The sequence below is a fragment of the Ascaphus truei genome, chromosome 5 (assembly GCF_040206685.1).
Source record: "Ascaphus truei isolate aAscTru1 chromosome 5, aAscTru1.hap1, whole genome shotgun sequence".
NCBI classification, from domain to species: Eukaryota; Metazoa; Chordata; class Amphibia; order Anura; family Ascaphidae; genus Ascaphus; species Ascaphus truei.
In genome coordinates, this window is record NC_134487.1 from 170456623 (window position 1) to 170469184 (window position 12562).

Genomic DNA, 12562 nt, shown 5'->3' on the forward strand with positions numbered 1-12562 from the left:
TGATGCTATAAATATAGCAAAGCAGATGGAAGAGAACTACAACTCCCAGGATGCTTTGCTGTGCGCAGGGAGTAAGGTGGTGTTCTCTAGTTGGAGACCAATCCGAGCAGAGGATCAGAAATAGGCTTGGAACGCAAACTCTTTTCTTCACTTCCGCTTCCGCTGGGAATGTCTGAATTAGCTTTCCGGACAGAAAGGATGAAAGGTAAGGCGATCATAAGGTTTGCTGCATTACATAATGAGGATGAGTATATCTATATGGTATCATACCATAGTAAAGAACATGCTGAATTCTACAATGATGCAGAGTATTTCTATACACATACACCTCCTGATAATTAACATCCTGCGCTATATAATGCTCGAGTATCTCGATACACTTCCAGCCCCTGACAATGAACACACTGTGCTGTATAATAATCCTGAGTATCTCCAGGCACATCCAGCCTCCTGATCATGATCAATGGTCATGCTGCACTGTATAATGGCATTAAGTAGCTTTATACAATGCCAACTTCCTCGTAATGAACATGCAGCACTCTGTAATGACGAGTATATCCATACACATCCACCCTCTGATAATAAACATGCTACACTGTATAATGATGCTGAGTATCTTTATACACTTCCAGCCTCTGATAATGAACATAAGGGTCATGAGCACCCGAGAGTGGGAGTGAAACCATATGTGTGTACACTGTGTGGGAAAAGTTTTAGCACCAGCTCAAACCTTCTGGCTCATCAAAGAGTTCACACAGGAGAAAAACCCTACACCTGCAAAGATTGTGGGAAAAGCTTCACACACAGCTCAAATCTGGTGATCCACCAAAGAACACACACAGGGGAAAGACCTTACGTGTGCTCGCAGTGTGGGAAAACTTTTATTCACAGCTCACACGTGGTAGCACATCAGGAAAAAAAACACAGGCTAAGGCTACATGATGACTCAGGTAGACTACAGAAACGCTCTACAGAAGAGAGGATTCATGTGTGCTCTGATTGTGGGAAAGGTTTTTTTGACCGGTCAAGTCTCACTAGACATCAGCGAATCCACAAAGAAGAGAAGCTGTTTTCTTGTAATGATTGTGGAAAGTGCTTTTGCGATAGCTCTGCTCTAGTGAGGCATCAGAGAACTCACACAGGGGAAAAGCCCTATGCATGTGTTGACTGTGGGAAATGTTTCACCTGTAAGTCAACGCTTGTTATACATCAGAGGACTCATACTGGGGATAGACCTTATGCCTGCACCCACTGCGAGAAGAGCTTTAGTCATCGATCAACTTTGGTGAAGCATCAGAAAATCCATTCCAGAGATAAACACTATACATGCGGTGACTGTGGGAAGATCTTTACACGCAACTCAACTTTTGTGACGCACGGGAGAACTCACAAGAAAAAGAAACCGAACACGTGCTGAGTGTGGGAAATACTTTAAAGATGGAACAAATCTTCTAACGCACCAAAAATCACACACGGGGGAATGCATAAAACATCTGCACGGTATGCAACAGTAAATTTAGTAACAGCTCTCCCCTCCTTATACGCCAGAGAAGTCACACAAGGGAAAACCCCTTTACATGCACTGTCTGTGGGAAATATTTTAGCAACAGTTCTAATCTCGTTAGACACCAGAAAATTCACCAGTGACAGTTATCTTTCATAGGACCTTCGGAAAATGTTTTTTTTTTTTTACAAGGTTACAAACAGGAATCTTAAAAGGTGCAGTCTTGTCTATTTGAGATTTTTCTCCCTTCATAGATGTATTTTTTTGGGGGTGGTGAACAGACTATTTCTTCCATTCAGAATGCTTTAAAATTGAATACGTAGGTAGCTAATGAAGATGACTGCTTAGACCAAGAGCTCCGTGATCCAAATTTTAATAGGTGTCCAACATTTGTGCTCTACATTTACAGCCAAGCGTGTTTGAAAAGGCAGGGATGCACAGATGTACTGTATGGACTAGGTTTTGCAGTTCTTTGTGTGAAGAGACAATCCGACGGCAACACCGACACTTGGTATGCCTCGAGAACTCCGCCATCTTATCTGAGCACTCCTCCTTAATATTGCACTTGCAGCCAGCAAATAGTAAAACAGCGTTTGTGGATAGCTTCCCAGCATCTGGTAATGGACTTTCTGCTTCTCAGTGACAGTCCTGCTTACGCTTCAGGCTCCACGAGGTCCGTGAGCACAAACCACATTTAATCTGCGAGTGTAAAAACGTAATTTAAAGCATAGGATATAATGAATTGTTGTCTTTGAATTTATGCTTAAACATCTGTACTTGAGTCAACGTGCTGGAGGACATCTTTCTTCTTGCTCACATTTTGGAGGGACTGGAACTTCCTCCTGGACTCAGGCAGCCGGACTTGCGTATACCATTTTGCATTTTATATCTTCCTCCGTTTACGTTGTTTTTGTCTGATACACTATTACTTTATATGTACACTGTATAGATTATTAGGTTAGTGATTAGTGCTAATTTTCATTTTTTTATTTACTCTGCTTGTTCATGGTTATCTACTGAGTAAGCACAAAGGGTGTTGGATTTTTTTCCCTATGGGTTATTTGCATATATCACACCCCCCTTTTATTTTTAATTTTTTCTTCTTTTATTGCATCATGTCTTAAGTGAACATTTAACAGGCTTGTGCAGAAAGATTTTAAACCAGTCCCGTTTCTGTTATTTTTAAAAATCTTGCATAATGTCCAACGTCAAACACAGAAGGCGGTTTGCTTTATCCTTATTAAAAAAAAAGAAAGGAGAATGTTTGAAAATAGTCTCTAATAAAATCACTTGGCAAGACTCATGATAAAATGCACTCTAAAAAAAAACATTTACTCTATTTTACACAAAATTCTGTCACAAAATCACCTCTATGAAACAACAAAGACATTTAAAAACAAATCCTCGAGCAGTTCATTAAAAATAACAACCTAGAGCAAATAATTCATATACACGTGTGGAAAAAGGTGAGTGGGGAATAAAATTATTTCCCACAGCTATACCTATGGTAACCCGGGTAGCTGGATGAACAATATTAATCACAAATTAAACATGAACTGGGTAAACACATACAGAGAATATTATTTGAAGACGTTAAAGCAGCAAAATGTGAAATCTTATATGTAATTTTAGTGTTAAATGGGCTTTTTTTTATTATTAACTCTTAATGCCATTTTAATGAATTTTAAAGCATCCTGCTAACTGGTTTGAACCCTCCTCCCAAGCAGTGCAAGATCTTTGTAACACTTTCCTGTTTGGAATAGTTTGATGCAAATGTTCCCAGCAGTTTGAACTGCAAACTGTAACAATAAGGTAACAATGTTACCTTAGTAATATGAGGATACATTGTAGCTACAGTACACTGAAGCAGTCATTTCGTTAGTCACACAATTGGGATTTCTAACAGGAGCACCAAACGATTGCCAGCTTCGGTACGAATGTAGAATATACATGGTCACATGCTTTACATATAAAAATCATTTAAAAAAAAAATTGGAAAGTAGTTTCCTGCTGCTTTAAAGTCAGACGTTCAGCATCAATCCCCTTATTAATGTACGGTTACAAACGGTCTCTGGTTGTATTCAATACCAATTGCTAAATGCTATGACCAAATAGTGAAGGTTTGAGGAGGGTCTCTTCTCATCAGTCCTTAAAGCTTTCTGGTCCACGTGCAAGAGATGTGTACTCTGTCCGCTGTCTCTGTGTGCATCGCAAATATGACACTTTTCGCAGTCTGTCATTACAGCACGTGTCATTTTAGGGTTAAGATGAGTAATGTTTGATTTGTGATTAATATTGTTCATCCAAGTACCCGGGTTACCATAGGTGTAGTGGGGGGGAGGTCCGGAAGGTTGCAATTCCCCACACTTGTGTGTGTGTGTGTGTGTGTGTGTGTGTGTGTGTGTGTGTGTGTGTGTGTGTGTGTGTGTGTGTGTGTGTGTGTGTGTGTGTGTGTGTGTGTGTGTGTATGAATTATTTGCACTAGGTTATTATTTTTAATGAATTACTTGAGAATTATTTTAATGTTTTTTTCTTGTTTCATAGAGGTAGTTTTATAACAGAATTTTGTGTCAAATAAATTGGATTTTTTTTTTTTTTATAGTGCTTTCGACCGTGAGTCTTGGTTTCTAAGTGCTTTTATTAGCCTATTTTCAAGTGCGTTATACTCTTTAGGGCAGCACCTGAGTCATTAAGTCTTATACCATTTTTACATTATTTCTATAATATCCTCAAAACCTGACCTGTTGGGGGGTTTTGAGGACTGGAGCTGGGAACCCCTGACTTCATTTAATCCTTTCCAGTTCCCTTCTGTCACCAAGGAACGCAAACTCTCAACTTAAATGGAACCTCAACAATCTCAAATATTTAGGTTTAAACGTTAACCCACATACAGATCCAGGTTGTTTCTGAATAACTGTCCCTTTTATAAAAAAAGCTATAGATAATGATCTAGGGGACTGGAATATCTTTCCCCGCATACTCGGCCTGTTCCAAACTGGGCCTAGAAATTTACCACGACATTATATTTCAACAAAAATGTTGCAGATGTATATGGGCGCACAAGAAACCCACAACCTGAATAAGTATTCCATAAAGACTTAAGTCTCAGGGAGGCCTCGGGCTCCCTAACCTCAATAAATACTATCTGGCTACATGTGTACCTCACCATTAGGTTATACTGTACTGTTTTTATTTGGACTAACAATTGATATTCTAAGACAAGCTTTCGAGAGTTCTCTCTCTTCCTCATTTCAAGCAATTCTCGAAAGCTTGTCTTAAAATATCAATTGTTAGTCCAAATAAAAAAAGGTATCGCCTAATACCAAAGTACTCATTTACTCTGCACTATCGCAACTGGACTAACGGCTATTACTTCTTCATTCATATCTGGCTACACAAATGAATGCAATGTTTGAATGGCAATCGATGTGCAAGGAATACATTTGGGTTAAAGTAGAAAAAGCACAATGTAAAGAAATGGGAGGGCATGGTCAGGTTGGATCAGAACATCAGACCTAAGTAACCTATATAACCACCCAGTCATTGGGGCTACCCTAAGATCATGGGAGGAAATGGCGTTCGTAAAGCAGCTTAAAGAAAAGTTCCAACTTCAGGAAAGTATGAAGTGGCAATATATACAGGACATTTCATCAGACCGCCCCAAAATGTAAAAAAAAATACCTTAAAACAGAAGACAATTTGAATCGGTGTTCATGGTATTGGGCTCATCTGGCCATAACATTTCATAGATGTATAGGTGCTTATTGGAGGAAAATTTCGAGGATAAGCTCATGTTTTGCACAATTATGGGAAAAGGAATTGAGGATTTACTTTTTTATGGAGGAGAGTGGTCAAAGATTCTTTTTTTAATTGGATCCTTCTCCCCCCCCCCCCCTCCTATGTCTCCGCTTCTGTGATCAACATTGCATATGTATGATTTGTTTCTATGTTGATACAGTATGTCTATAGTAGGAATATTAATATTGCTATTGTATTTGATTACGTTGTTTTTGTATGTTTTACGCTGGAAAAGAAACATCCATTAAATAAATAACTGATTAGAAAAAAAAAGATCAATGTGACCGCTGACTGTCTTACTGAGGGGTACGACAAAGAACACTGAGGAAAGGGGGGGGGGGCGGGGACGACTGAAAACAGACCTATCCAACACAAACAAAACTCTTGAGGTGGAACATCCCAAAATGGGAAGTGAAAAATTCCACAGTCGAGCAAAAGGCTTTGATCCTAGAAATGTCAATGGGATTGCTCTATTAAATGTAGAGACCCTATAAAGCAGTGGTCTTTAAATTATTGTAAAAACAGCTACATTTGTACCGTTAAGTATGTATATATATATATATATATATATATATATATATATATATATATATATATATATATATATATATATATATATATATATATAAACTTCAAAATTGAGATACATCAATGGCAGACACTCTAGACACATCCACGACCCTGCGGACAAGTGTCCCAAGCCCGGCGACTGCCGGTGGCCTGGCCAGTGCTGGAAGTTTGATCTGACTAGGCCCAACTTCTGCCTCTGGTTGCCAGCCGCTGGGCCCCCGGCTCACCCCAGCTGCTGCGAGCACCTCTCTAATGAGACCTGGCCTGTCTCGTGCCGAAAGTGGAGCACGACCTCTGGACGGGAGAGAGGCCCAGCAGCAGCTGGGGAGAGACTGGGCACCAGAAGCCTCAGACCACATCAAAGATACTGTTTTGTGGGTGGAGGTCAATTGTATTTTGTGGGGGGGGTATTGTGTTTGAGAGGCAGGAGGGTAATTAAGTTATAATGGGGAGAGAGAGGGTGGAGTAATACATGGAGAGAGGAAGGGGCTCGCAAGGAGGTGTGAAGGGGGGGAGGAGGGGTCGGACTAAATGCTAGTCCTGGGCCGCGGGAAATCTGTTTGCAGAAGCCACCGGTCGCAAGTTGAAGATTACAGCTATGAAGAGTGTAATCATGCTGGGCATCTTTATCCACTTCCACCCCGTGATGGACATTCTGCACTGTAGAATGATGCTGAGCAGTAGCTTTCTCACTTACTTAGAGCTTTATTTTTTCTGCCCTAAGGGACTCTGGTTAGGACATGCATATTTTGATGGTAATTTTTGGCTCAGTAGTTGTAAAGAAAACCCAAACACAAATATCCCAGCTCTGTAGTCCTTAAAGCCTTAGAACCTATAAAGTCTACAGCCTTTATCCTAATCATCCAAAACCATACAATCCATTATATTCAGATCTAAATTCCATGCAATCTGCCTACTTTACACTATCAAACCCCAAATCCTTTTTTCTATAAAATGTGTGCCCTATTTACTAACCCTATAAAGTTCTCTTAACTCAGTCCTGAGAATTTATTTTTTTAATCCTCAATGTTCCTGATCTGTAAAGTAATAAGGCACTCAGATGCTGGATTATCATAAGAGATATTACCAGATACCAAACCAATTCCTAGATGTCCAGAGAGATCAGGGAGCGCAAGGACATGTAAAAGAAGAACATACAGACAAATGGTGCAATATGTCTTGAAATGTGATGGTGAATAAATCCTCATTCAACCAATAAAATGTGTACTCACAGATTTCTCTGTTTTGTGATGTGTGTAAAGGTTTCTTAAAGTGCGTTTTTTTTTGTGGGGTTGTCAGGTCTAGGAACAGCATATAGTGGAATCCTCATAGCATGTAAAGAAAAATGGACATAGTATAGACTGCTAGAGAATTTTTTATCTGCAGTAAAAATGGTAAAATTGCACTCGCATTGTGTCTTAATCGTATGCGCAATTCGATCAAATAATCACGCCAACAGTAGAGGTTGTAGAGCGGTCTCTCTGCTCGATACACTGAGGCACTTGCGTCTTTTGTCTCCCGCACTTCCGGGTTGGATCCCCGGATGAAAACTCTGGAGGCGACTTTGGATGGACAAGTAACGCTGTGTGGAGCCTCCCCCTCGGTCTTTGCTGTGCACTGGATACACTCTACGCATTTCTCCTCTGCATTGGTTTCATCAGGAGCCATTTCCTCTGCGGAGGAGAAACGCGTAGAGTGTATCCGGTGCCCAGCAAAGACCGAGGGGGAAGCAATCATTTAAAACAGCAAAACATGTAGCACTGCTGCTTCCAGAGATATTTTTCCCCCGTAGGGGGCGCCGGTATCTCTGTGGAGTTTGTGTCCAGGTCACACTGGCCAATAAGAAACTACAAGGGATGATATCATGGCTTCCTATTGGCCCGTGTGAATTGGGACATTTAAACGCCAGCAGTTTGTTAGGCACATAAGTTCTCTGGCTGCAGATACCGGCACCCCAACTGGGGGTATCTCTCTGGAATCATGGAGTCTTCCCGGAGCTGGAATGAATGCAGTTCAGCTTTGGAGACCCCTTGCTTCAACCCTGTCATAAAAAATTATTGCCACAAAAGACAGGGGTGCCCAATGCTACATCCAATTGACAAAACATATATAATAAGTATAAAGTTAAATATTTCAATAATAATATTTTCTTGGTCATTTAGTTAAACCCTTTGGCCAAAGCGTCATAAGCCTGCATACCAACGTCAAGGCATAACCAAATTTGTAGGTCCTAACACTACTACTAAAAAAATATATATTTTTTTTAATGTGCAATGATGCATATTCTGCTGCTTTATGCAATGATTATACTAAAAATCGCGCGTGGCGCCTGTCTCCTGGAGCGATTTGAGAATTTGTTCTTGGATGGCGACGGCTGCGTCACATGAGCGGTTCCAGCCAATGAGGGTGAACTGCTTTTGGCCACGCCTCCACCACGCCTCCTTACCTCCTCTCCTGAAGCCCCGGTATAACCAAGATGCCGCTCGGTGGCAGCGCAGGGTGACGTCACAGGATAGCGCTGCCACCCTGCAGCTCTTGGTATAATCGAGGCCTTAAAGACAATCAAAAAAAAAAAACAAGTTCTTACCCCGGGGGGCCCCCTGGTGGTGTATTCAAAGAAGGACATTTTGGGTCAGATGCAGCCATCTTTACCAAATAAAGTGTGTGTGTGTGTGTGTGTGTGTATATATATATATACAGTGGTCGACAAATCACCAAAAAATCTACTCGCCGAACAAAAAAATTTACTCGCCACCTAGAACCACACGTGTGCTGCTTGGGCCAATAGGAGCTCGCCACGATGTTAAATCCACTTGCCAGGAGCGTGCAAATGTATAGGTTTGTCAAACACTGTATGTATATATATATATATATATATACTTGACAAGGTTGGAACTCTTTGTGAAGGTCTTCCCACACTCTGTGCACACATACAAAGTATCACCGCTATGGACTCTGGTGTTTCACCAGCACGGACGTGAGTGTGAAACTCCTCCCACATTCCTCGCATGCGTAGTTATCTCCAACATGAGTCACCTGGTGTCTCAAAAGGTGGGAGCTGCTGGTGAAGGTCTTTCCACACTTCAAGCATGAGAATGGCTTCTCTTCCGAGTGGACTCTGAGATGTCTCACCAGGTTAGAACTCTGGCTAAAGCTCTTCCCGCACTCCGTGCAAATGTGTGGGCTCTCTCCCGTGTGAACCCTCTGGTGTATGGCAAGGTGAGAGCTGTATGTGAAACTCTTTCCACAGTCTGAACAAGGCTTCCCCGCATGCTCTTTCTGATGCAGAACCAAGTGTGAACTGTTGGAGAAGCTTTTCCAACACTCCAGACCATCAAGCTCACGCCTCTTTACCTCTTTATCATGCACAGGTGGGAGTTCTAGGTCTTCTTTCTTGGGTTCCGTCGAGGTTGGACCTTCCATTCTTCTATGTCCTAGTAGTCTTTGGACGACAGTGATTCTGTGTTTCTCTCTTCTGCATTGAAGTGATTCTTTGAGCACCTTTCTTACATAGTTATCGCTAGCTTTAATGCAATTTCCCTCTGTGTTATAATGTCCACTGTCTACCATTGCATGTCATGGTTGGTGATCGGGTATGAAATATTCTTCCACATCTATAGTAGCAAATTCTTCTTGAGAATAAAGAAATAACATCAGCATGTTTAAAAATGGTTATGGTCTCTATACACCAGCCTTCTCATAATGAACATGCTGCACTGTATAATAATATTAAGTATCTCTATACACTTCCACACACAGAAAAGAACATACTGCACTGTATAATGATGCTGAGTATCTCTATACACTTCCACAGACGGATAAGGAACATACTGCCCTGTATAATGATGCTGAGTATCTCTATACACTTCTAGCCCTCACAACCGTCTAATTACAAATGTTGCTTAAAGTGCAATACCTGGAGAAATAACCGACGGAAAGCCCCAAGACTAAATTGTAATGGTTATTTTACTGGTGGAGATATATACACAAAATACAAAAACATCAAATATCTTATTTAACAGACTATGCAGCGCATTCTGATTTATAAAGTGTGTCTTTCAAAGAGAAAAAAACTCAATAGTGCATTTAATACTTTTATTGACGTTTTGATAATGATAAAAAGTGTACAGAAAATAAATAAAAAGAATGTTAAAGATTGAATTGCTTAAAAGGTACTGATGCATGACCAACCATGAATATACAGAGAGCTAGGTAGGAGAATGCATACAATTAGAAGGAAAGGGATGTCTATATGGTGCAAAGCCACCATTCAGGACGTTTTTAAAATGGCGCCAACGTCCACCTCGTTCAATATTGAATAAGGTCCTAAGTCAAGTCCACTTCCACTTATACCAATAATATTTAGAGCAGAATCTGAATGAAGTCCTGGGCCCCTAATGAAGTCTAACCATGTCTGCCAGGTTCTTTGATATTGGGGGTCATTGAATAAGGCATATTGTAGGCTGAGTCCATAGAGACTCCAGCCGTGCGGAGGCGCTCGGAGGATGAGGGCTTTCCCTGGCCTTACTACGCGTGCCGTCTGGGGGCGGGCCAGTGACGTCAATGGGCGAACCGCTCACGTGACTGGCCCTCCACTCCCGTGAGCGCTTAAGCTAAAAAAAAAATTGACGGCTACGCCTCCGCACGCCTGTGGAAGCGTGCGCGAGCCCCTGCTAAAGCCACTCTCATTATGGCTGCAGGGGCTCACTGGCAAGTGTGAGCAGGCTCAGCGTCTAAGCACTGACCATGCCCGCGGCCTAATGCAGCCTGTGAGTATTACTTTGCAGCAAAGCGATGTGCGATGTGCGCGCGTTTACGTGCGTGGCACGTTCGAAACAAAGTGTTTAAAGTAAATATCAGTTGTCAGGGTAGAAGCTACCCTGTCGCCGAAGTACGGAGTTGACGCTTGCTACAGTTTGCATAAACAACTCAAGTTGTTTTTTCAAGCTACAGCAGCGTCACTGGTTCTTCGGCAGCCAATCAAATCATTCAGGAAAGTGTAGTGAGAAGAGCAACACCCATCCCTAACCTCATGTCTGTAGACCCACCTCCTGAACGCTTGAAAAGGTCTGCTAGGGATGATGAGCACACATCGCCCAGCAGACTGACACGCGGACACGCGCCCTCCACCTCCTGTCTCTGCCACCCTGAACGAGGCCTAAGTGAGGCAGTGTGAGAGGCTGAAGACAGTGGGACCTCGTGCTGGAGCTACATGCAGAAATCCTTGATAATCAGGTGCACAGTATCATACACGGACTCCTCCACCTCTGTTTGATGACTCCCCCTAGAGATTTCTCTCAAATGTTTGTGTTCTTTTAGCATCCTGTAAGTGTACTTCCCAGGGACTGCTTCTTTTTATTAAATATACCCATTTTTATATCCAGTTACGTGCTATAGGGCCTGCGCTTCTTTTTGTTTTGTTTCTTTGGGTGTATAGTGGGTGATTACACCACTTAGTTGAAGCTGCAAGAATCTCCTGGAATATATTTGTTTGGGACTCTTTCACTCCCTCTGGATTATTATTAAGTGAAATCATTTGGACTTTATCCTTATTTTGGATTTTTCACACAGTTTTTTCACTGCATCACTTGTTTGGTTGAATTAATTATTTATACATTCATATATTTTATGATTAGATTTGTTAGTTATAACACTTATTAATATTTAGATTTTCACATGTACACTACTAATTAGCTTAATCACTGTTTCACTTAACTAAGTAGCGCTACACTTTGTGTGTGTTTTTTATAGAGAGAGAGAGAGAGAGAAACTTTAGCTCTAAATAGTGATAAAAAGTGACTCCAAAAAACAAGTGTGAAATATAAACAAGATTTTCCCGGGGGGGCGCGGCAGTTACAGAGTTCCTGCGCTCTTCCCCAGGGCATTTAAATTAAATGCAGAGGGACCGTGTGAGGCCTCTGTAACTTCCCTTACCTTCCAGCGACGCATCGTCATGGCAACGCAGCATCAAATGACGCTGTGGGGGTCACGTGACGTCACATTACCATGGTAATGTGACGTCACATGACCTGCAACGTCATTTGACTCCGGAGCCAAGGTAAAAGGGGGTGCGAACCGGGGTGGGGGGGGGGGGGGGCAGACAGGAGGGCGCAGGGGGAAAAGTTTGCCCACCCCTGGAATACATGATGGGACGGTACTGTAGTTATTAAATGTCAGACAGGTTGTTGTTCATTAATTAAATGCAGGTTGCATAGGCATTCCTATATGGAAAGGACAGAATCCCCTTGAATGCACTCAATATGGGTGTAAGAGTAGTAATAACAGTGATTAAAACACTTTAATAAGTGCTGGATAAAAATAATTCAAAGATTGGTGAAAGGTGACACAACATATACATAAAACTAAATATGTGCACAAATACAAATATCACGCAGAGACACCATCACGAGTGTGTATGTAGTGGGGTATCAGTGAGATCATCTCTGACTTGTAAACAGACCATATATTTTTAGTACCTATTAAAATGGTCTAGGTACCTCCACTGCATATATTTTATTAAAGTAACGCCACAATATGATGATGTATATCTGGAGCAAAAAAAGCCCTCTAGATAACAGGGACTAAAAAGAGGAATTGATACACTTACATTTCTGCTTAAAAATAAGAGGAGCGGGGGCGTGGCCAAGACACTTAACAAGCAATACGTGTGGTGCTGTAGCTCCGTCCAAT

General features: G+C 41.6%; 1 protein-coding gene across 1 annotated transcript in view; it reads left to right on the forward strand.

Annotated features, from left to right (window-relative positions):
• Positions 1 to 218: 218 nt before the first annotated feature.
• Positions 219 to 12562, forward strand: part of LOC142494694 (uncharacterized) — a 39417-nt gene continuing 27073 nt past the window's right edge. Inside the window, 6 exon segments of the mRNA XM_075599126.1 lie at positions 219 to 1413; positions 1415 to 1493; positions 1495 to 1643; positions 8924 to 9007; positions 9161 to 9243; positions 11192 to 11197. Coding sequence (XP_075455241.1) covers positions 464 to 1413; positions 1415 to 1493; positions 1495 to 1643; positions 8924 to 9007; positions 9161 to 9243; positions 11192 to 11197 — 1351 coding nt within the window. The 5' untranslated portion in view covers positions 219 to 463.